General features: G+C 52.1%; 10 protein-coding genes across 17 annotated transcripts; all 10 read right to left on the bottom strand.

Moving 5' to 3' along the window:
• Positions 1-373: 373 nt before the first annotated feature.
• ABB37_04649 (Cysteine peptidase C (CPC)) lies at positions 374-1,523 on the bottom strand (the record flags this gene model as incomplete). Of its 2 annotated transcripts, none has more annotated exons than XM_015802401.1 (1): positions 374-1,523. In XM_015802401.1, the coding sequence occupies exon 1, from the start codon at positions 1,394-1,396 to the stop codon at positions 374-376; it is 1,023 nt and encodes a 340-aa protein (XP_015658845.1). In that variant the 5' UTR covers positions 1,397-1,523. The 2 variants fall into 2 exon arrangements, with proteins under 2 accessions (XP_015658845.1, XP_015658844.1); XM_015802400.1 differs by having other exon boundaries at positions 374-1,479.
• A 1,729-nt stretch (positions 1,524-3,252) lies between these two features.
• On the bottom strand, positions 3,253-4,402 carry ABB37_04650 (Cysteine peptidase C (CPC); the record flags this gene model as incomplete). 3 transcript variants are annotated; one of them, XM_015802404.1, is made up of 1 exon in its annotated part: positions 3,253-4,402. In XM_015802404.1, exon 1 carries the CDS (start codon positions 4,273-4,275, stop codon positions 3,253-3,255), a length of 1,023 nt encoding a protein of 340 aa, XP_015658848.1. In that variant the 5' UTR covers positions 4,276-4,402. The 3 variants fall into 3 exon arrangements, with proteins under 3 accessions (XP_015658848.1, XP_015658847.1, XP_015658846.1); XM_015802403.1 differs by having other exon boundaries at positions 3,253-4,358; XM_015802402.1 differs by having other exon boundaries at positions 3,253-4,288.
• A 1,730-nt stretch (positions 4,403-6,132) lies between these two features.
• Positions 6,133-7,282, bottom strand: ABB37_04651 (Cysteine peptidase C (CPC); the record flags this gene model as incomplete). Of its 2 annotated transcripts, none has more annotated exons than XM_015802406.1 (1): positions 6,133-7,282. In XM_015802406.1, exon 1 carries the CDS (start codon positions 7,153-7,155, stop codon positions 6,133-6,135), a length of 1,023 nt encoding a protein of 340 aa, XP_015658850.1. In that variant the 5' UTR covers positions 7,156-7,282. The 2 variants fall into 2 exon arrangements, with proteins under 2 accessions (XP_015658850.1, XP_015658849.1); XM_015802405.1 differs by having other exon boundaries at positions 6,133-7,238.
• An 812-nt stretch (positions 7,283-8,094) lies between these two features.
• On the bottom strand, positions 8,095-9,619 carry ABB37_04652 (hypothetical protein; the record flags this gene model as incomplete). 2 transcript variants are annotated; one of them, XM_015802408.1, is made up of 1 exon in its annotated part: positions 8,095-9,619. In XM_015802408.1, the coding sequence occupies exon 1, from the start codon at positions 9,490-9,492 to the stop codon at positions 8,095-8,097; it is 1,398 nt and encodes a 465-aa protein (XP_015658852.1). In that variant the 5' UTR covers positions 9,493-9,619. The 2 variants fall into 2 exon arrangements, with proteins under 2 accessions (XP_015658852.1, XP_015658851.1); XM_015802407.1 differs by having other exon boundaries at positions 8,095-9,610.
• Positions 9,620-10,307: 688 nt separating this feature from the next.
• Positions 10,308-11,740, bottom strand: ABB37_04653 (hypothetical protein; the record flags this gene model as incomplete). Its single annotated transcript, XM_015802409.1, has 1 exon — positions 10,308-11,740. Exon 1 carries the CDS (start codon positions 11,481-11,483, stop codon positions 10,308-10,310), a length of 1,176 nt encoding a protein of 391 aa, XP_015658853.1. The 5' UTR covers positions 11,484-11,740.
• A 1,325-nt stretch (positions 11,741-13,065) lies between these two features.
• On the bottom strand, positions 13,066-14,121 carry ABB37_04654 (putative high mobility group protein-like tdp-1; the record flags this gene model as incomplete). Its single annotated transcript, XM_015802410.1, has 1 exon — positions 13,066-14,121. The coding sequence occupies exon 1, from the start codon at positions 13,966-13,968 to the stop codon at positions 13,066-13,068; it is 903 nt and encodes a 300-aa protein (XP_015658854.1). The 5' UTR covers positions 13,969-14,121.
• Positions 14,122-14,830: 709 nt separating this feature from the next.
• ABB37_04655 (hypothetical protein) lies at positions 14,831-16,783 on the bottom strand (the record flags this gene model as incomplete). Its single annotated transcript, XM_015802411.1, has 1 exon — positions 14,831-16,783. One exon carries the CDS (start codon positions 16,781-16,783, stop codon positions 14,831-14,833), a length of 1,953 nt encoding a protein of 650 aa, XP_015658855.1.
• Positions 16,784-17,489: 706 nt separating this feature from the next.
• ABB37_04656 (hypothetical protein) lies at positions 17,490-17,910 on the bottom strand (the record flags this gene model as incomplete). The annotated part of the gene is made up of 1 exon (XM_015802412.1): positions 17,490-17,910. The coding sequence occupies exon 1, from the start codon at positions 17,829-17,831 to the stop codon at positions 17,490-17,492; it is 342 nt and encodes a 113-aa protein (XP_015658856.1). The 5' UTR covers positions 17,832-17,910.
• Positions 17,911-18,976: 1,066 nt separating this feature from the next.
• ABB37_04657 (putative guanine deaminase) lies at positions 18,977-20,408 on the bottom strand (the record flags this gene model as incomplete). Of its 3 annotated transcripts, none has more annotated exons than XM_015802415.1 (1): positions 18,977-20,408. In XM_015802415.1, the coding sequence occupies exon 1, from the start codon at positions 20,339-20,341 to the stop codon at positions 18,977-18,979; it is 1,365 nt and encodes a 454-aa protein (XP_015658859.1). In that variant the 5' UTR covers positions 20,342-20,408. The 3 variants fall into 3 exon arrangements, with proteins under 3 accessions (XP_015658859.1, XP_015658858.1, XP_015658857.1); XM_015802414.1 differs by having other exon boundaries at positions 18,977-20,394; XM_015802413.1 differs by having other exon boundaries at positions 18,977-20,372.
• A 1,184-nt stretch (positions 20,409-21,592) lies between these two features.
• Positions 21,593-22,389, bottom strand: ABB37_04658 (hypothetical protein; the record flags this gene model as incomplete). The annotated part of the gene is made up of 1 exon (XM_015802416.1): positions 21,593-22,389. The coding sequence occupies exon 1, from the start codon at positions 22,109-22,111 to the stop codon at positions 21,593-21,595; it is 519 nt and encodes a 172-aa protein (XP_015658860.1). The 5' UTR covers positions 22,112-22,389.
• Between the last annotated feature and the right edge of the window lie 539 nt (positions 22,390-22,928).

A 22,928-nucleotide genomic window follows, 5' to 3' on the forward strand; every position in this document is an offset into this window, starting at 1 on the left:
AAAAGCGATAAACAAAAAACATAGCAAACGAAAATTTAGCCTAGTTGAGAAATAAATAAATTGAAGGAAAGAAAACGGAAAAAGAGGAAAACACCACTGCGGCTCCGTCGTTCGAAGAAACGTAAAAAGAAAAGATATCATCAATTTTTCCATCAGCGTGTTTCAAAAGAAAAAGAAGAAAACTGAAAGCCCACGAGTTGTGCACGCACTTCCGCGTGCATGGGAACGCCGCGACGGACGCAATTTCCACAGCGTCTCTGTCATTGTGTGTGTGTGGGTGTGTGGCACTGCGGCGGTGTAAGAATCAAAAGAGAAAAACGGGATTATATATATATATATATTTCGGGGCCATCTTCACTTTCTCTTGTCTCTTTTAATCGGTGGCGGGGACGCCGGAGACGCCGGTGCTTTCAACACCGCACTCGTTTTCGCCACGCTTGATGAGGAAGTAGCCGTTGTCACCCCAGTCACCGTTCCAGCTGTTCGCGATCTTCCAGTACTTCACGCCGTTCTGCACGCCCCAGCCGACCAGCCGCACGGCATGTCCGCCAAGGCGTTCGCCGGTGACGTGGCTGTAAACGCCGCTCTTGTAGGCCGTGAAGTCGGCGTACACGTCGAAGGCGACCTCAAACGGGCCGCCCGCCATCAACTCGCGCTGGTAGCCCTCCTCGTCGCGGACGCCGTACGATGAGGTGCCCTTGTACTTGACCATCTTGTCCTGCGAGTTGGTGCAGGTGGAGTTGCACGAGGGGGTGTCGTAGATGGTGCTCGGGCAGGCGGGGTACTTGCTGCTGTTCGTGTGGTGAGCGCACGGGGCAAAGGGGTAGGGCTGGCACGTTTCCGTCGTCAGACCCGTCCAGACCCACCACATCCACGCCGCCGACGGGAAGCCGCCGTTGCAACCCATGCCGCACACGATGCAACAGGACAGCAGGTCGCCCGTAGAGATGCGGCGGTCCGTGATGTTCCTGAGGGTGCAGTAGCGGTCCGACATGGACTCCGTAGCGGCGATGGCCCAGCAGGAGCCGCAGCTCGACTGGTCGCGGATCTCGGAGATGGTTTTGCACTGCGGCCAGTTCTCGGCCGAGTCGAACGACTCCGGGATGTCCCGCGCCAGCTCCTGTTTCGTGAAGACGCGCTGCGGGAGGGCGTCGTTGCGCATGTCACGCACACCCATCAGGCGCCGGATTTCATCGCGGCTCTTGCCGGTGATTACGTGACCATTCTCCGCAGAAGCCGTCCACTGGCCCTTCGCCTTCGCGTTGATCTCAGCGATGAAATCCTTGTGCAGGAGCGGCGCGGCCTTGGGAGCGACGTAGAGGCCGCTCACGGTTGTGGCCAGCAGCACGGTAAACAGCGCCACAAAGCACACAAGGAACTTGGCAGAGGAGCGCATGTTTTCTTTTTTCTTTTAGGGTTAGCAGTACGGAGCAAGAGTAGAAGAGTTTGAAAAGCAGGGAAGAAGACACAAAGTAGCACTTTTTTATCCCGAACGGGGTAAAGTAACGAAATGAAACGTCAACTTACATTTGCGGTCAGTCAGGGAAGAGAGGGGGGAGATGACGTTAAAGACGGGGTGGAGGTGGTGCGATACGGTGACAACGAAGTCAGGACAGAAAGAAAAAGAAAAACGCGAAACAAGAGGAAGATGCGTTTGAGCGAGTACTGTCGAGAAAAGAAAAGACGTTGCAGAGTTGAGGTTTCTGCAAGCATAGAACTCTGCGCGTAGAAAAATCACTCGCATGAGCTGGACTGAGCAACAACAGAAAAAAGAGTACGTCGCGGCTTCGCGCCTCTAGTAGGACTGTAGATCTCACTCAGTAAGCAATGTAAGTTCATCACAGCGAAGTGTTTCCCACTGCATCCGAGTGAGAACACACCGTTGCTTGTACCTACGTGTAACGTGAAAAGAAGGCAAAACATGTTCGCCTGCTTCGCCTATGTGCGTTTCTGAAACTATGTTGTCTCTTCTTTACGGGTAGGTTCGTGTCGGCAGCACTTGCCTGAAAGGGTGTGTTGTGTCCACTAGTCGCATTCCAATTCTTGCAGTTAAAATAAGCGCGCTGCACTTTTTTCATAGCCATTGATCATCACTACGACTCCACAGATGATAGTATTCAGCGCATCATTGCACCAACGCACTCCACGTGCGATTATCGGTGCACCTTCGAACGAATGGCGTTGGAAGATGCGTCGGAGGTAGCGCCGCAGACCTGGCATAAGACGCACGTTTCAAAAAGGTGGCGAGTTTTCTTTTCTTCTTGACGCTTTCACTCAATAGTTGAAAAATAACAATCCCTCTGCGCACGTTGTGTGTGTGTACATACAGATTACCGGTGTGAATACAAGTCACCGACGAAAGAGTAGTGAGAAGCTGGAAAGCAGAGAGCAATGCGCCTTGTCTTCTTTTCCGCGGAGAAGAAAAAAGAAGCGGCAATGCCGCACTCCTTCATTCAGATGCGAAAGCAAAAGAGGAAACAACGAATAATGCTGTGTGCGGGTGCGGGTGTGCCTTCGCGAACACAAACGTAGAACGTTGAGTGCTTTCCGGTCTCCACCTTTTGCTTCAGCATTGGCCACCACTTCTGCTTCTTTCGAAGCGCTTCATTAACCGTGACAGGGATGCAAACAAATTTATCGTTTCTTTATATTTTGCAGTTTTTTGAACTCCTTGCTGCTCGACGTTTCCTCTTTCCTCAGAAAAAAAAGAGCTCGTAAGTGTAGATGATGCTGCTCTGCTGATTTCACGCAAGGGAAACAAATCGAAGACAAAGGGTCATGTATATGTGGATGGATCAACGCAACAGCGTAGCGTATCTGCTTAGTAAATTTCAAAAAAGGGAAAAGGAAAGGCAGCCACACTGAGGCGTTCTATCGACAAAAGCGATAAACAAAAAACATAGCAAACGAAAATTTAGCCTAGTTGAGAAATAAATAAATTGAAGGAAAGAAAACGGAAAAAGAGGAAAACACCACTGCGGCTCCGTCGTTCGAAGAAACGTAAAAAGAAAAGATATCATCAATTTTTCCATCAGCGTGTTTCAAAAGAAAAAGAAGAAAACTGAAAGCCCACGAGTTGTGCACGCACTTCCGCGTGCATGGGAACGCCGCGACGGACGCAATTTCCACAGCGTCTCTGTCATTGTGTGTGTGTGGGTGTGTGGCACTGCGGCGGTGTAAGAATCAAAAGAGAAAAACGGGATTATATATATATATATATTTCGGGGCCATCTTCACTTTCTCTTGTCTCTTTTAATCGGTGGCGGGGACGCCGGAGACGCCGGTGCTTTCAACACCGCACTCGTTTTCGCCACGCTTGATGAGGAAGTAGCCGTTGTCACCCCAGTCACCGTTCCAGCTGTTCGCGATCTTCCAGTACTTCACGCCGTTCTGCACGCCCCAGCCGACCAGCCGCACGGCATGTCCGCCAAGGCGTTCGCCGGTGACGTGGCTGTAAACGCCGCTCTTGTAGGCCGTGAAGTCGGCGTACACGTCGAAGGCGACCTCAAACGGGCCGCCCGCCATCAACTCGCGCTGGTAGCCCTCCTCGTCGCGGACGCCGTACGATGAGGTGCCCTTGTACTTGACCATCTTGTCCTGCGAGTTGGTGCAGGTGGAGTTGCACGAGGGGGTGTCGTAGATGGTGCTCGGGCAGGCGGGGTACTTGCTGCTGTTCGTGTGGTGAGCGCACGGGGCAAAGGGGTAGGGCTGGCACGTTTCCGTCGTCAGACCCGTCCAGACCCACCACATCCACGCCGCCGACGGGAAGCCGCCGTTGCAACCCATGCCGCACACGATGCAACAGGACAGCAGGTCGCCCGTAGAGATGCGGCGGTCCGTGATGTTCCTGAGGGTGCAGTAGCGGTCCGACATGGACTCCGTAGCGGCGATGGCCCAGCAGGAGCCGCAGCTCGACTGGTCGCGGATCTCGGAGATGGTTTTGCACTGCGGCCAGTTCTCGGCCGAGTCGAACGACTCCGGGATGTCCCGCGCCAGCTCCTGTTTCGTGAAGACGCGCTGCGGGAGGGCGTCGTTGCGCATGTCACGCACACCCATCAGGCGCCGGATTTCATCGCGGCTCTTGCCGGTGATTACGTGACCATTCTCCGCAGAAGCCGTCCACTGGCCCTTCGCCTTCGCGTTGATCTCAGCGATGAAATCCTTGTGCAGGAGCGGCGCGGCCTTGGGAGCGACGTAGAGGCCGCTCACGGTTGTGGCCAGCAGCACGGTAAACAGCGCCACAAAGCACACAAGGAACTTGGCAGAGGAGCGCATGTTTTCTTTTTTCTTTTAGGGTTAGCAGTACGGAGCAAGAGTAGAAGAGTTTGAAAAGCAGGGAAGAAGACACAAAGTAGCACTTTTTTATCCCGAACGGGGTAAAGTAACGAAATGAAACGTCAACTTACATTTGCGGTCAGTCAGGGAAGAGAGGGGGGAGATGACGTTAAAGACGGGGTGGAGGTGGTGCGATACGGTGACAACGAAGTCAGGACAGAAAGAAAAAGAAAAACGCGAAACAAGAGGAAGATGCGTTTGAGCGAGTACTGTCGAGAAAAGAAAAGACGTTGCAGAGTTGAGGTTTCTGCAAGCATAGAACTCTGCGCGTAGAAAAATCACTCGCATGAGCTGGACTGAGCAACAACAGAAAAAAGAGTACGTCGCGGCTTCGCGCCTCTAGTAGGACTGTAGATCTCACTCAGTAAGCAATGTAAGTTCATCACAGCGAAGTGTTTCCCACTGCATCCGAGTGAGAACACACCGTTGCTTGTACCTACGTGTAACGTGAAAAGAAGGCAAAACATGTTCGCCTGCTTCGCCTATGTGCGTTTCTGAAACTATGTTGTCTCTTCTTTACGGGTAGGTTCGTGTCGGCAGCACTTGCCTGAAAGGGTATGTTGTGTTCCACTAGTCGCATTCCAATTCTTGCAGTTAAAATAAGCGCGCTGCACTTTTTTCATAGCCATTGATCATCACTACGACTCCACAGATGATAGTATTCAGCGCATCATTGCACCAACGCACTCCACGTGCGATTATCGGTGCACCTTCGAACGAATGGCGTTGGAAGATGCGTCGGAGGTAGCGCCGCAGACCTGGCATAAGACGCACGTTTCAAAAAGGTGGCGAGTTTTCTTTTCTTCTTGACGCTTTCACTCAATAGTTGAAAAATAACAATCCCTCTGCGCACGTTGTGTGTGTGTACATACAGATTACCGGTGTGAATACAAGTCACCGACGAAAGAGTAGTGAGAAGCTGGAAAGCAGAGAGCAATGCGCCTTGTCTTCTTTTCCGCGGAGAAGAAAAAAGAAGCGGCAATGCCGCACTCCTTCATTCAGATGCGAAAGCAAAAGAGGAAACAACGAATAATGCTGTGTGCGGGTGCGGGTGTGCCTTCGCGAACACAAACGTAGAACGTTGAGTGCTTTCCGGTCTCCACCTTTTGCTTCAGCATTGGCCACCACTTCTGCTTCTTTCGAAGCGCTTCATTAACCGTGACAGGGATGCAAACAAATTTATCGTTTCTTTATATTTTGCAGTTTTTTGAACTCCTTGCTGCTCGACGTTTCCTCTTTCCTCAGAAAAAAAAGAGCTCGTAAGTGTAGATGATGCTGCTCTGCTGATTTCACGCAAGGGAAACAAATCGAAGACAAAGGGTCATGTATATGTGGATGGATCAACGCAACAGCGTAGCGTATCTGCTTAGTAAATTTCAAAAAAGGGAAAAGGAAAGGCAGCCACACTGAGGCGTTCTATCGACAAAAGCGATAAACAAAAAACATAGCAAACGAAAATTTAGCCTAGTTGAGAAATAAATAAATTGAAGGAAAGAAAACGGAAAAAGAGGAAAACACCACTGCGGCTCCGTCGTTCGAAGAAACGTAAAAAGAAAAGATATCATCAATTTTTCCATCAGCGTGTTTCAAAAGAAAAAGAAGAAAACTGAAAGCCCACGAGTTGTGCACGCACTTCCGCGTGCATGGGAACGCCGCGACGGACGCAATTTCCACAGCGTCTCTGTCATTGTGTGTGTGTGGGTGTGTGGCACTGCGGCGGTGTAAGAATCAAAAGAGAAAAACGGGATTATATATATATATATATTTCGGGGCCATCTTCACTTTCTCTTGTCTCTTTTAATCGGTGGCGGGGACGCCGGAGACGCCGGTGCTTTCAACACCGCACTCGTTTTCGCCACGCTTGATGAGGAAGTAGCCGTTGTCACCCCAGTCACCGTTCCAGCTGTTCGCGATCTTCCAGTACTTCACGCCGTTCTGCACGCCCCAGCCGACCAGCCGCACGGCATGTCCGCCAAGGCGTTCGCCGGTGACGTGGCTGTAAACGCCGCTCTTGTAGGCCGTGAAGTCGGCGTACACGTCGAAGGCGACCTCAAACGGGCCGCCCGCCATCAACTCGCGCTGGTAGCCCTCCTCGTCGCGGACGCCGTACGATGAGGTGCCCTTGTACTTGACCATCTTGTCCTGCGAGTTGGTGCAGGTGGAGTTGCACGAGGGGGTGTCGTAGATGGTGCTCGGGCAGGCGGGGTACTTGCTGCTGTTCGTGTGGTGAGCGCACGGGGCAAAGGGGTAGGGCTGGCACGTTTCCGTCGTCAGACCCGTCCAGACCCACCACATCCACGCCGCCGACGGGAAGCCGCCGTTGCAACCCATGCCGCACACGATGCAACAGGACAGCAGGTCGCCCGTAGAGATGCGGCGGTCCGTGATGTTCCTGAGGGTGCAGTAGCGGTCCGACATGGACTCCGTAGCGGCGATGGCCCAGCAGGAGCCGCAGCTCGACTGGTCGCGGATCTCGGAGATGGTTTTGCACTGCGGCCAGTTCTCGGCCGAGTCGAACGACTCCGGGATGTCCCGCGCCAGCTCCTGTTTCGTGAAGACGCGCTGCGGGAGGGCGTCGTTGCGCATGTCACGCACACCCATCAGGCGCCGGATTTCATCGCGGCTCTTGCCGGTGATTACGTGACCATTCTCCGCAGAAGCCGTCCACTGGCCCTTCGCCTTCGCGTTGATCTCAGCGATGAAATCCTTGTGCAGGAGCGGCGCGGCCTTGGGAGCGACGTAGAGGCCGCTCACGGTTGTGGCCAGCAGCACGGTAAACAGCGCCACAAAGCACACAAGGAACTTGGCAGAGGAGCGCATGTTTTCTTTTTTCTTTTAGGGTTAGCAGTACGGAGCAAGAGTAGAAGAGTTTGAAAAGCAGGGAAGAAGACACAAAGTAGCACTTTTTTATCCCGAACGGGGTAAAGTAACGAAATGAAACGTCAACTTACATTTGCGGTCAGTCAGGGAAGAGAGGGGGGAGATGACGTTAAAGACGGGGTGGAGGTGGTGCGATACGGTGACAACGAAGTCAGGACAGAAAGAAAAAGAAAAACGCGAAACAAGAGGAAGATGCGTTTGAGCGAGTACTGTCGAGAAAAGAAAAGACGTTGCAGAGTTGAGGTTTCTGCAAGCATAGAACTCTGCGCGTAGAAAAATCACTCGCATGAGCTGGACTGAGCAACAACAGAAAAAAGAGTACGTCGCGGCTTCGCGCCTCTAGTAGGACTGTAGATCTCACTCAGTAAGCAATGTAAGTTCATCACAGCGAAGTGTTTCCCACTGCATCCGAGTGAGAACACACCGTTGCTTGTACCTACGTGTAACGTGAAAAGAAGGCAAAACATGTTCGCCTGCTTCGCCTATGTGCGTTTCTGAAACTATGTTGTCTCTTCTTTACGGGTAGGTTCGTGTCGGCAGCACTTGCCTGAAAGGGTGTGTTGTGTCCTATTAATCGCATTACAATTATTGCAATTAAGTAAAGCGCGTTGCACAGCGTCGTACGCAGCCGAAAGTGTAGCAACGCCACTGAGAAACAAATTATGGCTCACAAGGAAACAAAGAGGATGACAAAGTGGAAGCACACAGAAGAGAAGCGGTGCCCTCGCACACCTATCGTCCTATGCTTTGAATACTCACGTTTTCAACGCTGCGTTTGCAATGTCCTCTGAACCTGATACCGTGTGCGCGCGGCACGGTGCGTGGCCTGTCAGAGAGCGGTTCGCCAGATAGTGTTTGTCCTTTTCGTCAAACGCAGCTCTACGCCTCCCCACGCGTAGACCCTTCTTGTCGAGTGAGCAGAACAGCAATGAGAATTCCAAAGACAGCCAAAAGAACGAACAGAAGATTCCGCAGTCCGTTATCTGCTTTGCTGTCCTCCTGCTCCTCATGTGCTATCCAATCCGGCGCAGCGAGAGCAGCGGGGCCACTCGTTGCCGCTTTGCTCTTCGCAGGAGCGGCAGCAACGGCAGCTGCCGCACTCCTTGCCTCAGCTGCGTCAACCGTCGGAGGGGCGTAGCCGGCCTGAGACGCTTTGGGAAGGATGTCACGCGGTGCCCCTCGTCCAGCACCACGACCGCGGCCACGATCGCCGCGACCCCCACGTCCTCGATAACCTCCCCTGCCACCTCTGCCGCCCCTGCCACCGCGGCCCCCACGGCCACCACGGCCACCGCGACCGCGGCGGCGCGCAGCGTCCGTTTCCTGCGGTGGGCGGCTCGGCGTGAGGTCCGGGATGGCGGCCAGCGGACGGTGCGGCGGGTGCGGCTTCTCCGTGTGGTTGTTGCCGTGGTTGTAGTGCAAGAATGAGCAGGTGGTGACGACGTGCGAGCGGCGCCCGCGGCACCACGTCCCGCACTGCGTCTCCCACGGTTGCTCCTTCAGCTTCGTCAGCGCCAGGTTAAAGCGCAGCTCCGCCTCGAAGTACGCCGTCCGCAGTCCAGGAATGCCGATAAAAACGATGTTGGGCAGGAGATGCAAATCAGAGCAGGTGGCCGGGTTGTGGGATTCCTTGTCACTGCCCTCCACGTCACGGCGGCAGATCTGCATCTTCAGCGATCTTTCTGGGTTGCGCAGCAGCGCCTCCTTCCCGCGGTTGTCGACAAGCATATTCAGACGGATGTAGCGGTCCCGCACGAGGATGCCACGATTCGCTAAATGCAGATGCTGGCAGCCCAGGATGCTGTGCGGTGCAGCGATGACGCAAGGGGTGAAGGTGGCGGCCGGGTTGGACTTCAGTTTCCCCGGCACGTACGACAAACCTCTGTTCTTGACAAACGAAGAAAGCTTGTACTCGCGGTTGCCTACCGTGATGGTGATTGGTTTGACCGTCGTGGCGTTGGAGTTTACCGTCTCCTCTGCCTCATACTCGTGCTCCTCTTCCTCCTCGCTGACCTCTCCGTCAAGCTCTTCGTCTTCCTCCTCCTCGTCCTCCTCGTCCTCCTCGTCTTCCTCCTCTTCATCCTCCACCTCTTCTTCTTCCACCTCTTCCTCATCGCCTTCCTCTTCCTCTCGATTAGGAAAAGATTGAGCGGCGCCGGCGGCCGTGTCAGGGAGGGCAGCGGTTTTCTCCACCGGAGGTGGCGCCGGCTGGCTGGGAGCAGCAGCCTCACCGCATTCCATGGCAGCGTTCGCTGCTTCACCATCCGTACGGTCCATTGCGGTGACTAACTCCTACAAAACAAAAAATGGTGTGTCCTTTTTTATTCTGTGCGAAACCCACAGTCTTGCGAAGTGCACCTTGAAAATTTTAAGTTGTGTGTGATAGCGGACCAACTGATAGCACTGTATGCACCACAAAACGGGGACAAGAGAAAAACCAAACAACGAAAGGGAGATGAAGCAACGAGAACATTACGTACAGCAGACCAGGTGTAACTGTGCAGCGTATTGTAGAAGCTCTCAAGACGCCATCTACTGCAACATCTTCCTTGGCGTAAATGAAGTTTCACAAAGATACACGAAAAAGCGGTGAAGTGGTTGCGCGTCACGACGCAGGTTAAAAAAACCGAACGCGGAAACTTGATCTTCAGTGCACTTACTGAAACGCACCAGCTAAGCAGACGCTCTGCATGTTACTCGAAGGTATTTTTCTGTTTGTTTTTTTGACACTTCGCACCCACAACTCTCTTCGCTGCGGTGCATGGTTAAACGTTTGTTCATCCCACCAGATCTAGTGCACTCTCTGCCCACTTACTCTCTTTTACTCATACCATGAGAGCAGTCGTTGGGAGTTGAGCTGATTTATATAAAACGTCAAAAGTGAGAAGTAAAAACAGCCGTGTGGGGCAGTCTAACGAGACCAAAGCGCAAGAGCAAACCACCTTGCGGGTTCATGACCAGTTGGTGCGACGGTCTTGCGCCGTTCAGCTGAGGTCTCATCGCCAACATCTAATTGTCCCTTTATTTTTCGTTGCATTTCCCTTCCGTATATCAAAGAAAACTAAAACACCTTTCCTGTACGAAGGATGTCATCACGCCACAAAGCCGTTGAACAGAAGAGCGGCCGCCAAACACGCTAAACTTGCTAGATACACCGCGTACTCAGACCCCTCTGCGGCGCGCCAGAGTGAGACGAACGAACCAATGCTGGCCAACATCGCGAGACCCCAAACAGTAGGATCAGTAGGGAGTAGAAAGAAAAAAGCATCCACAACAAAATCGAGCACCGGTTTCGCGAAGAGGAGGAGCAGATGCACCAACGCCATCGAAGAAGCGGCGAGGTAGAGCGACAAACATGCGGAGGCGTCTCGGAAGGCAAAGGGAAGCTCCCGTCGCTCCACCAGCGGCAGCACATCCTGCTGCAACCGAAGGACGATTTCCTTCACCACACGCCCGCAGAGATTCACAGCTCCCATGGGGTCGGCTTGCACCGCCGACCAGTGCAGTGCCTCCGCCACGGGCGTGGGCGTGCCGAGCGCATCCAGGAAAAGAGGGATGGCTTTCTGGAAAACGACCCACCAGCCCACTCCGGCAAGGCCAACGCTCAGCGGAATCGTCAGCAGCGGTAGCGGTGGGTGCCACGCGCGCCGCCAGTAGCTGCGCCGCCACACGGCAACCGCGTACCCGGCAACGACGAAGCCCTCCAAGCACAGCGCACGGCGCACCAAAATGTCACGCACAAAGACGCCCGCGATGTCCATCGGACTCCACGTAGAAATCATCTCCGGCAGCGTTGGTGACGTCGTCAGAAACGGCGGGTAATGCAGACGCGGCCCCCCAAAGGAAACGGCGGCGACGTTTGCACCCGTGGTGAAGAGCAGCACGGCGAGACTAGCCCACCGGCTCTGCTCCTCAAAGAACCCGGCAAAAGGACTGATGATGATGCACGGAATGGCGTAGAACAGCAGTATGAGCGTCGCCACGATCACCCCGAGTGGAGCGTCGCGCAGGACTAACTCAGATCTGGCGGAGGGTTCCATGAAAAGGTTGACGCCATTGCTGCCAAACATGGCAAGATGGAAGTACAGAACGCCGAACAACGTAAACGGGGCAAGGAACCAGGTGAGGTAAAGACGCTCCTTGTACTCGACGTGGTGCACGTAGGATCGGAACTGGGGGTTGTTGGCGAGCTCCTGCAGACTGTTCTGGGTATACTGCGTTGCGGCAGGACCGTGAAAGTCCTTTGGGTCAATGCGCTCGCAGGACATCTTATATATTACGGCGGGAAGACAACAGCTTTGACAGAAGGGTTTTCTTTTTAAGAGCAGGTATCTTTGGCGCGTGACAAGGGAGCAGCAATAACTATCTGTTGTCTCGCTTTGTGTGTTTGTGTGAGCGGTAGTCGGTAACGGTTTGTAACCGAGAGGCACAAACGCAACGCTGCGTCGTCACCTTGGTTCACGTCAAGACGCAGATATCCTTACTTTGGCTTTTCCCTCAAAGGTTCAAGCGGTAAGCGGTGTCCTGAGGTTGGAAACATAAAAGGCATTGATAATTTGTTGGGGATGCGACGCCAAACGGTGTTTGTTTGTTTTGGGGGGGGGAGATCAGGAAGAACGTTGTCTCGTTTGAAGGCAGAAGACAAGGCGGAAGAGAAGAACAGAGCCAGTGGTGAATGCGCGGGCAGAGGAGGAGGTCCTTTAGAAACTCCTCTGCTGATAACCGGAACCTCTGCGAATTGATAGGTGCATCAGGTTGAGCCACAAAGCACATCACCCTTCCCTGCACACGAGTTGCAGGCTTTGGTTGGGATGCCTATTCCCCTCCTTTTCGCAGACGAGCATGTTCTGCCTTCCATAGCATTCACACAGACACAGACACACGCAGGCGAGGGTATGTGCATGCTTGTGTGTGCGTCACTTGCCTCAAGTGTGGAAGAAGAAAAAAAAGAAATTGGGCAGCACACGAGGTACTTTTGCTCTCCATGGAAGAGAAGCGTGGCGTAGTCATTTACGTCTCATCGGATTTCTGTTCGGCGGTTTTCTTGATTCGAACAACCAGAAAAACAAGAGAAGAAGAAAAACGCTGAAGAGAGGCTGCATGCTCAAGTAGCTGACGACTCTGGCGCAGGAAGAAAGCGTAGTATTTTTTTACTTATTGTTCTTTAACTGATTGTAAAACATAGCGCTATGAGTTTCGGTACTCCTGGACATCAAAGAGAGACGTCGAGGGTGTACCCGAAGAGATGGAGTGTCACCGTCGCTCTTTTCTTCGGAATGACGCTATTGCTGATGTCAGCGTCCTTTTGCAGGTCATCACAGCCATTGAAAACTGCATATCCCACCTCCCCCCTTCTCTCTCTCCCTCTCTGCAGGATCTATAAAGTGTTTGCTGTAGGTAGAAACAGCGTATCTCAAAAACAAATTCCGGTGAATCCCGCGGAATCTCCCACAGACCCACACACATGGACACACACACACACACATACAGACACACACGTACCTTTAAAAAAGCTCCTCCCTGTCTGAAGTGTGCGTAGCAAGAAAAGGGAAAAAAGGAACATTTCTGTATCACTGCGCCAAAGTATCGGTGCACAATGACCCTTCTTCCCATCCAAAACGCGCAACCTCCTGGCTTTTCTCGCTCCTATACGCTTCACCTAAAACGTAAAGTCGGCTCACCTTTCTTCATCGATGAATGGCACACGGCTCGTCAGCCAACCGATAAAGGAAAAAGAACGAACCAAAGAGGCAAACGAGGCAGGAGAAGCGAGAAGGGTCATTCGACAAACAGATATATATATATATATATATATATATACTTTTCTCGACTACTCTTTGGTTCGTCGCTCTACTCGGAGTCGCTGCCAGAGTCAGAGGAGGACTCGGATTCGGAAGCATCTGCCTTCGCAGATGACTTGGCGCCGCCGTGCCCCGCGCGCTCCGCCTCGTATCGCTTGCGGTCCTTCGCCGCGAGCTCTTCGTACGGTTTCTTCTCCTCCTCCGACATCTTGCCCCAGGCCACGCCAGCCTCGGTCATCTGTTGCTTGGCGGGGATACCGGTGTGCTTGGCGCGGTAGTCGCCGGCAAAGAAGAAGTACGCGGACATAGCGCGCTTCGGCGCGTTCGGGTCCTTCTCCTTCTTCGCCTTCTTCGACGACTTGACGCTGCGCTTGAACACCTTGCCGCCCTTTGCAGTGTAAGCTGCCATGTCAGCGTCGAAGCGCTTCTTGTCCTCGTCAGCCAGCTTCTGGTATCGCGCCTTTTCAGACTCGGAGAGGGCCTTCCACATGCTTCCCACTTCGGAGAGGATCTCGGTGAGCTTCATTTCAGGGTTCTTCTCCCTGACCTTGTCGCGGTTATCGTTTACGAAGATAAAGTATGCGGACAAGGCCGCCTTCGGGTAGTCCTCCGGCTTCTTCGCCTTCACCTCACGCTTGTTCTCCTTCTTTTCCTCTTTCCTCGACTTCTTGTCGCTGCTGGCGCTGCGCTTCGCACCCGCGCGGCGGGCGCTGACGCTGTCCTTCTCCTGCTGGATTTTGGCGAGCTCACGCTGGATCTCAGGAGTCATCATGAGCTTACTCACTGTCTTGTCCACCTCTGCGGCGTGCGACGCGAACTCGATTTTGTACTTCGCCTCCAGGCGCTTACGCAGAATGTTCTTTGTCAGAGAGCTCAGACCAACGTCGTGCATAATCTGCAGCATCGACTGCTCCAGATCAGTCGGGAGAGGACCGGTGGGGAGTTCCGCCATGGTTAGCTTTTGCTTGTATGGGGGATGGAGTGATAATAGTAACAATAATAGCGCGACGAAGGCAAACCGTGTAGAGAGAGTGAAGGTCGGCGAGAAGAGAAACACGAAAAGCCAAATTACTGCGCAGGAAAACGTCTTTTTCGTCACAAATCCTTCACACGAAAAAAAAAACAGAAGAGGAGAGAGAGTGCGAAGCGGCCCAAGAAGGATTTCTTTAAAGAGCAACAGCGCTGTTCGAGTGCAATGCAGTACAAAAAAGCTTTGAAAGGAAAAGTGAGTCTCGTGGAGGCCAGTTAGGTTGTCTTCAACGGGGCGACGACGCTGATGAGTATTTTTCGGAAGGCCTCTGCCTTAAGCCTATTGTGAGAATACTCTGTGGCGTTTGCAGGTTGCCACACTTTCAAGCCTTCGCATCAGAGCAATGCAGTTGCACATATTTCCCTTTCCCTTTGCCAGTGCATAGACTTCGCGTTTCAAAGCGCGCTTCGACTTTTATAATGAGAAGAAAAAAGAAAGGGCCGACCCTTTAAAGCCGGATAACATTTTTTGTTTCTCTTTGCGTCTCGGCATCTGTTCTATTATTATTATTTGTCGCCGTTGTTGCTGCGTGTATCGGAGCTGCACCACGGTGTGGAAAAGCTGAAACACAAACGCCCATCTAAGTGAAACACTGAATCTAGAAAAAAAAGAGCGTGAAGAACGCAGGTGTAGTGAAAGATAAAGCAGTAAAACATATATATTTGTATGCTGTTGAGAAGCTGCAACTCACAGCACGTGAGAACCCTTCTTGGAAAGGAAAAAAAAACGCGACCGCCTGATATTTCAACCAACAGGGATGCCCACAACCAGACTTACGCTTAAATCATCTGCTTCGGGCATGAAAGCGCTCCATAGGAAAAAGAGGACTTCGGTTTTCACCACGGTGCTCCGTCTCGATACTGAACGTTTTCTTGCGCTTGGCGACCGTCTGCTTCCCGCGCGAGTGATTCAAATGAGCGTTTTGCAAATACCGATTCCCGTAGCTTGATTCCAGTTGCTCGTGCTGCTGCGCCTCGCGTGTCGGCGATGACTCTTGCTCTGTCATCAGTTGTTGAATAGCCGCGACTGCGGAACCAGCAGAGACGCCACAACTAACCAACAGGTTCTCCCACAATGGGCACCGTGCAACGGGTAGTAGGCGAGGAAGTGGCGCCGGAGGGCGGTGGTTGGGCGACAGAGTCGACACTGCCACGCCGTCTTTGGTTTCCTCCTCCCTCTCCTCCGTTCGCTCCTCACTGTACATGAGACTGCGGAAAGGGGGAGAGGTCGGCGTGGCTGCCTTGGAAGGTCGTTCACCTTTTCGCTGCGTCGTGATGACGCACGGCGGCGGCGTCCCACCGTCGTGCCGCGGCACGCTATCTGGTCTTGTTGCGTCAGACCGCGCCATCGACGCAGACGCACCGAAGACGGTGGGCCGCTCGTTGCTGTCGTTGCGCGGAACCGTCGGGGTCGGGCTCCGCGTCGATTCGACAAAGAAGCGCGCCCGCTCGAGGTGGTCCCAGGAGGCGGCATAAGAGGGGAAGCGCTGGGACAGCAGCCTTTGCGCACACCACAGCTGCTGAGCGACGAGCTTAGCGGCGTAGTCAGAGCCCACAACACCCAGACACCGTTCAATGTCGCTGCGATGGTCTGACGCAGAATAGGCGTCTACAGACTCGCGTTTCACGTCACCTTCACCACCACGTTGCGAGGAGGAATCAGAACGCCTCCACGAAGCGAAGGGAGGAGGACTACGACGGGTGGGCTCTGTTGTGGTCAGCTCGCACACCTGCAGCTGCGGCGACGCGTTGGCCTGCCGCTGAGCGTGGGCTACCTGCTGAAGGCGCTCTAGCACCACCGAGACTTCCCGCACTGCCTCCGTAGAGCTGGTGAAGGCGACATCTGCCCTCCACTTGTCCCGTGCGCTGACTAAGGTCTCGGTGATGGCGTTGACAAAGATATGTTGAAATTCGGCGGCACGGGGACGAGTGAGGATGCCGCACAATCCGCCGTCTTCCGCTGAATGGTCGATGAGGGCCGTGTCGAGGAGGCACATGGACCGCAGCATGCACTGCTGCAGTTGGAGCGTCAGATCAGCGTGGAAGCGCCAGGTCGGTGACACGGACTCTCCTGTTGATGCCTCCGGTTTCGAATCGGACAGCGCACTCACGTCTAACACCGACGAGGGTGATGGCGAATATGATGAGGACGCGTCCGGTAAAGTGTACCGTCGCCCACGGCGGTGTATTGTATGGATGCCACGTGGGCTACTTCTCCTGCCTCTCGACAATGCACTGCTCTCATCGAGCAGCGCATTTGAGGACTGCGCCAACGGCGACACGCACGCCGGCGATGTTGTTTCACGTAAACAGGAGTCCACTTCGTTTTGCACATGTGTGCGGGTCTGCTGCTCCATGAGCCGTGTGAGACGCAGCATAAACAGCCCCGCCTCCGTCACGGGGTCCTCACGCGGGCAACAAGAACAGCACCGCGCCGCATCTAGAACACTTCGAAGCGCTCGTAGTACGTGTATAGCGTGTGATGAAGGCAATGGTAATAGGACGTTCACCTTGTCTAGTGCTGTCGGGGAGTCGGCAACACGAGTTTCCGAAGTGTTCCACGATGCTTCGCTTCCACCACGTCGTCCACTGCCCCACACAAACTGCTGCAGAGCAGTGGCGAAGCGCTCGGGTGCATCGGCCAGACACTCTTCTCTTCCAACCTTCAGCTCCGGCGTGACACGGTCGAAAGCCATGGATAGAAACGTCTGTGGAGAGCAGGCAGAGCGTTCCTTCATAACAGTTCCAAGTGACAAGGCGGGAGAAAAAACAGTGCAGCGTCCACGTCACACTTTCTGTTTTAAAAAATCATAATAATAATAATTGAGAATGAGAATGAGAAGAACGGAAAGAGAAGTAAAAGGCGAATTAAACGCAGAGGAATAAGCAGCCAGTTATGATAATAATAAATCTAGTGGAAAGGGTTAGTTTTCCACCCCATGATGTTTTTTCCCTGAATCGCAATGTCGCAAATTAGACACATCCGGAATATTCTTCTTCAGAGAAGCAGATATAAGCCATAACAGTTGCTGATTCTTTTTCATGTAGTCCTTGAGAAGTTGCAAAAGAGCAGTACCGCCGCTTTCCCCTGTAATCATCGCTCAAAACGCTTCACACGTCTTTAAAAGAATAATTGAAACCCAAGCTCCGAACATTGCTGTGTAGGAGCCAGTACGGCACGTACAGAAGTGCCTTCCTTTACACAAAGTGCCGCAGGTGCGAAGCGAGAAAACACGCGTAGCACTCACCACCTCAGCAGCAGCAAAGCAAACTTTGCCATTCTCTCTTACCAGGTTTATAGGTCGATCAAACAGCAAAACAAAAGTTTCTGTTCCGCACACCTTCGTATCTCACTCAAAGGCATCATGAGCACGTTTTTTTTTCCGTTACGCAATCTAACAGACGGTAGTGACTATGTGAGGAAGAACAAGCTCCTCACACCTTCTACTCTTTCTTCAGTCCGTGCAGCCGCTTCTTCTCTCGCGCAACGTCGCGGCGGCGACGCTCTCCCGGATCGACACAAAACGCCTGGCGGTGGGCGTAAAATGCTTGGATTTGACGACCATAAAATAGCCGGTCGTGCAGCGAGCGACGGGCCGTGGTTGCCGTGCCGACATCCGTGAACACGACGAACGCCTGGCCGTGGAAGTCCTTCGACTTGTCGTAGAGCACCGCCTTAACGGGTCCAAACTGGGTGCAGTAGAGGTAAAGCGCCCTTTTCACTTCCGTCGCGGAAGGTTTATCCGGCAAACCTTTAATGTACAGAGTTTGCTTAGGCTCTTCCATGTTGGCCCAAGAAAAGGAAACCTACGCAAAGTGCAACACAAACAAAACCGCAGCTTCACTCGTGTGTGGGTGTGTCCACTACCAATAGAGCATTTATAAACCGAAAACAACAAGGAAGAGAGAGAGAGGAGAGGGAGTCAATGAGCGGGATCTCAGTTATGAGCATGCGTATGTTTCCTACAATTTCGTGAAGTAAACGCTTCTGGGAGACGAAAGGCGGACCCATTGGTCACTCGCTCGGACTGGGTAGACGTCCGTAAAGTTCTATAATTTCAAAAAAAGAAAGTTTATGTTGTTGTTGAACACATTTTGTCTCTTTTATGGCAGGGCCCCGATTGAGTCGTGTACACAACTTAGTCGTTGCCGAAAGAAAAGAGAAAAGAAAAATGTAGCCATGCGATCTCGCGCCAACCTCAACTGGTTAGCATACATGGCGTTTGGGGGAAAAGAAAGACAGCTCTGGTACCACATCGCCCTGTTGCCTTCAAATCGATCAACCTCATTAATGTAGAAAAAAAGAACTCAACGTATCTACCCCAAAGACGATTGAAAATTTCAGAAACGAATAATGTTTATGTTTTCATGCGTAGAGATGGAGAAGGGGAGGAAAAGGAAAAAGGAAAAAAAAATAATGGCCATTTTGGGGCATGCAAACATTAACGCTGTTTGCTCGACACCATAGTGTCTTCCTCCTCGGATGAGGAAAACTCTTGTCGACTACTCTCAGATCAGGAAGGAAGGAAGAAGAAAGGAGAAAGGAGAAAGATCCATAAAGTGCAAAACAGTGTCGTTACATCCCTGTATTGTTTTCATTTTCCTTTAAGGGTTGACGGCGGTATTTTCCTTTTTTAACTGAAATTAGTAGAACTTTACGAAAGGGAGTTTCTTGCAGACTCAGATCGTCTGCATTTCCACCACGTGGGGTTGGAAAAGGGGCGGGAAGGTGGGAAAACAGAAAAAAAGCCTTTCCTGGAGGGGAGAGAAGAGAAAGGGAAAGTATACAACGCGTGGCTTTCGATTCATCTCCCGGCGAATTCTTCCTGGCGCAAGAGTTCAGAAACAATGGATACTTATATGTATCGTCGATTCATTCTGCGCGCCGGGCTCTTTTTCCTGCTCCCCGTCTACTCCCCAAACTTCTTCGCTTATCGCTGCGAGACGAGGCGTCCGCTAACATACGTGTGAGTAATGTTGTGCGGTGCGGCGCTGTAGACGATCTTTTCAAAGACTTCCTCTGGAGTTTCGAGGTCCTCAAAGATCATGAGGCTGCTGTTGGGAATCGTTGTGTCAATCACCAACACATCGAAAAAGTAGCCAGGAGCAATACGGCCGATCTTGAGGTCGAGCGAAATGCCACCGTTGGCCGTGGCGACGAAAAACGCCTCGAGGCTGCTCACGTGCGAACCACTTCGCTGGCTGCGCCGCGCCGCCACAAGAGAAGCATCGGTGCCGCTTTCCAGTACACGAGCACACATCAGGGAGTAGCGGCACACCTCAAACACCGAGGCAGTCGGTCCACCAGATATGTCTGTTCCCATTCCCACGTGCATATCCATGTCCAGCGCCTTGCGGAGAGGAAAGATGGCGCCGGCAAAGTACGCGTTCGAAAGCGGGCAGTGTCCCACAGCCGCCCCCCGTTCCTTGATGAGCTCCATGTCCTCGTGAGACAGGTGGTTTGAATGCGCCAGGATGGTTCGGCGGGTGACGAGGCCAAAGTCATCCAAGGCAAACGCGTCGTGCTTCTTGAAGCGATCAATCACGTAGTTGTGCTCCCAGTCGCTCTCTGAGCAGTGCGTTTGAACGTGACATCCGTACTTCTTCGCAATCTCGCCCAGCCCACGAAGAGACTCGTCCGTACAGCTTGGAATGAAACGCGGAATGACAGCAGGAAGCACCAGTTCCTTGGTGTTGCCGGGCAACGCGCGAACCTGCTGTACAAATGACTCAGAAAGACGAAGCGCTTCTTGTGGGGAGGGGTCGCAGTAGTACGCTGGGCACTGGTCCGTCGCGTCCATTGTGACGCGGCCGACGACCGCACGCTGGCCCTTATCAAGACAAATTCGCGCAAGAAGCACACTTGCCTCGAGATGGATGGACGCAAAGTACGCAACGGTTGTGGTGCCATTCGCCAGTAGAGTCGACACCAGTGAGCTGTATGACTTCTCCGCAAATTCGATATCCTTGTATTTCGCCTCTAACGGGAAAGTGTAATGCTGGAGCCACTCCTCCAACGGCTTGTCCAGCGCCATTCCTAGCTGTGGCCACTGAGGTGCGTGCACGTGCAGGTCAATCAAACCGGGAATGAAGTACTGGCCCTTCTTCAGCCGCGTGAGCGTGCCGGCTGCCTCAGCGGCTTGTAGAGCACTTGCATAGCCAGTCGCGTCTTTCGTGGGATCAATCAGCTGCTGGATGGTGCCGTTCTGCACAACGATGAGGGCATCCGGGATGTGATTCAAGGTGTGCCGGTCTGGAGTTTCAAACACGGTGCCGACGAACGTATGCGTGGACATTTTTTGCTGTGCTCTTATCCTCTTGCTTGGCTTTTCAAGAGAGTGTAGAGAACTGAAAAAATGAGGCTGACAAAACGATGAGAAAAAAAAAGAGAATAGGCAATCAGAGAAAGGAATGAAGAGATTCAACAAGACAGGGAAAAGATTCTTGCGCCACACAATTAATTTTGTTTTCAAGTGTAAATTTTTGTAGCCGTGCCCGCGACTTGTCCAACAACATGTGTTATTTGAAGTCGCAAAAAAACTCAAGGCATGGCAATATTGCAGTTTTGTTCTCTGCTTTGGGCCCTCCAACAGCATCACGTTGGGAGGTTGCCGGTCTCCCGTAAAGCGTTTGTCTTCGTTATCGACTGCTGCATTTGTCGACATCGACAGGTAGGTAATTTTGTTTCTTTTTCTTTCACGTGCATCGTTACTAGTCCATTAACAGTTGATAGTTGTACTTCTATCTCAACATGAAAAGAAATAAAAAAAATAAAAAAAGTGCATACAATATATAAGAGATAGTAGTAGTGACGGTGAATGTAGCAAGGTAGTCACGTTGTGTTTAGTTGTCAGGATTCTCGAGAACAAAAAAAAAAAACTATAAAAAAGAGGGCTTGAATTCGTCTTTGGTCTGTTTGGCAAAAGGAAAAGAGCTGCTTTTCACCGCATACTTTACTGTGAGTATGTGAGCATGGATTTACCACAATTAAATAGCAGCTGTGATGATGGCTTTCAAGCAAAGTCTTCCGATCAATCACGACAAAAAAGAAAAACAGCAATAACACCAAAACGCAAAAGAAAGTGACGAAGTTGATCAAACAAATTCAAAGTGAAAAGAGACTGGAAAAGAGTAGAAGAAAAGACAGAAAACAAGAGAGTGAACCGGCACACAGGGTATATGGGAAGTTGGTCCCCGCCGCCGTGCTGGTTAAACTCAATAAACAAGCGTTTGCATACTTTAGAAGAGAAATAAAATTGTTCACCTTGTTTGTCGCCTCCGCAGCGCGAGAGTTTCAAAAGAAGCTGTGAGCCGGTAAGGCAAAGCAACAGCACTGTGCGGAAGACAAAGACCGAAAGGAAGGCTCCTGAGGTAGCTATCACCACGCACCCACCAAAGGTCAGCTATCCTCTCTTCTCACAAGATAAAGCCGTGTCACCAGCAACAAGTTCGGCGAGGTACGCAGGGACATGTGCCACAAACGTGGACATTCAACCATGTATTTGTGGGAAGTTGCTCCCCTTAATATATGCGGCAGCGCAACCACTTCAGTGAACTTGCTGAAGACAAAGTTCATACTCCGCTCGTCTGTATGCCTGGTCTGGTGTCACGGTGGTACTCGCATATGTGTCCACAGTGCGTGTGTGGCTCTCCTCGTGGAAAGCGACGCGCGTGTGTGAGATGGCGGCGACCGTGGAGGCAGATCCCTGGTGAAATTCCTGTGCACGCCCTTCAGTGGACAGCTCCCCTTGCCTGGAAGGAAACAGCTTTGCGGCAGCTTCGGGCGTGACCTCCCCCACCTTGCGTGCATCCCATTCACGACGGGCGTAAAAGCTGTGGAACGCGTAGTCTGCGTTGCAATCCTTTGCCCCGCCACCCCGGCGTAGTATTGCGGCCTCGCCCCCAGGGTGCGTGGTGAGCACTGCGGTGACGTCGTACACTGAGTTACCCGATACAATCCACAAAGACCGCCGCGAGTTGTGTACTCGAACCTCGTCTTCGCTGAAGAGCGGCCAGTCTTTCCTGAGTCCGCTCAAAGATAACACCTTCACAAGTAACTGCAGCATTGAGGAAATACAGTGTGGAACAGATATTACGAGCAGCACAAAGAGAGAAAGAACCGTATTTGTTTTTCTCTACAGCTATAGGGTCGCCCCGAGAACACCATCACATGAAGTTCTGTAGTACGTACGCGTTTGCGTCAGTAGTTGAAGCAAAAAAAAAGCGCTTCGCTTTCCTTCCACTCGCCGGGGATAGTTTAATTTGGAAAGAAGACGATTAAAAAATGATGAGCTACTTCAGCGCAAGCAAAGTCCTCCAACTTGACAGTTGCGTTTGACAGCACTTTTTGAACGGCAAAAGGAATACATATATATATATGTATTTTGTGTGATTGACAGAAACAAAAAAGAGGTAGAAAAGGGAGAGAAATTCTGAGGGAGATGCTCACGTTTTATTTCTGCGACATCTTAAGTCCTTTCAAATCAGAAAAAAAGCGCACGGGTAATTACTCGGCGTCTTGTCGACAACTAAGTTTTCTCCCTTACTACACTACGCAATTGCAGGCTTGAAATCATCGGGTTGCAGCGTACCCCACTTTGCGTCAGATATACCGCAACGCTCTGCTTGTCTATCCGCACATGAACCCCTTCCAAATAGTTTCTTTTCTAGTTTGTGAGAGTAAAATAAAAGCTGAGGAGAGAGAAAACGTAAAGTTGCAAGTTAAATACAATGACACAAACTGAGACACTTGAAACCAGGACATACACCAAAACAGTAGTAGATAAAACGTAAAAATACATATTGAAAGATATCGAAGCGCTGATGCTGTATCTAACTGCCTCGAGATTGCATGGGGTACCACTGCGGATAGATCAACAGTCG

The sequence above is a fragment of the Leptomonas pyrrhocoris genome (genome assembly GCF_001293395.1).
Source record: "Leptomonas pyrrhocoris isolate H10 chromosome Unknown, whole genome shotgun sequence".
NCBI lineage: Eukaryota > Euglenozoa > Kinetoplastea > Trypanosomatida > Trypanosomatidae > Leptomonas > Leptomonas pyrrhocoris.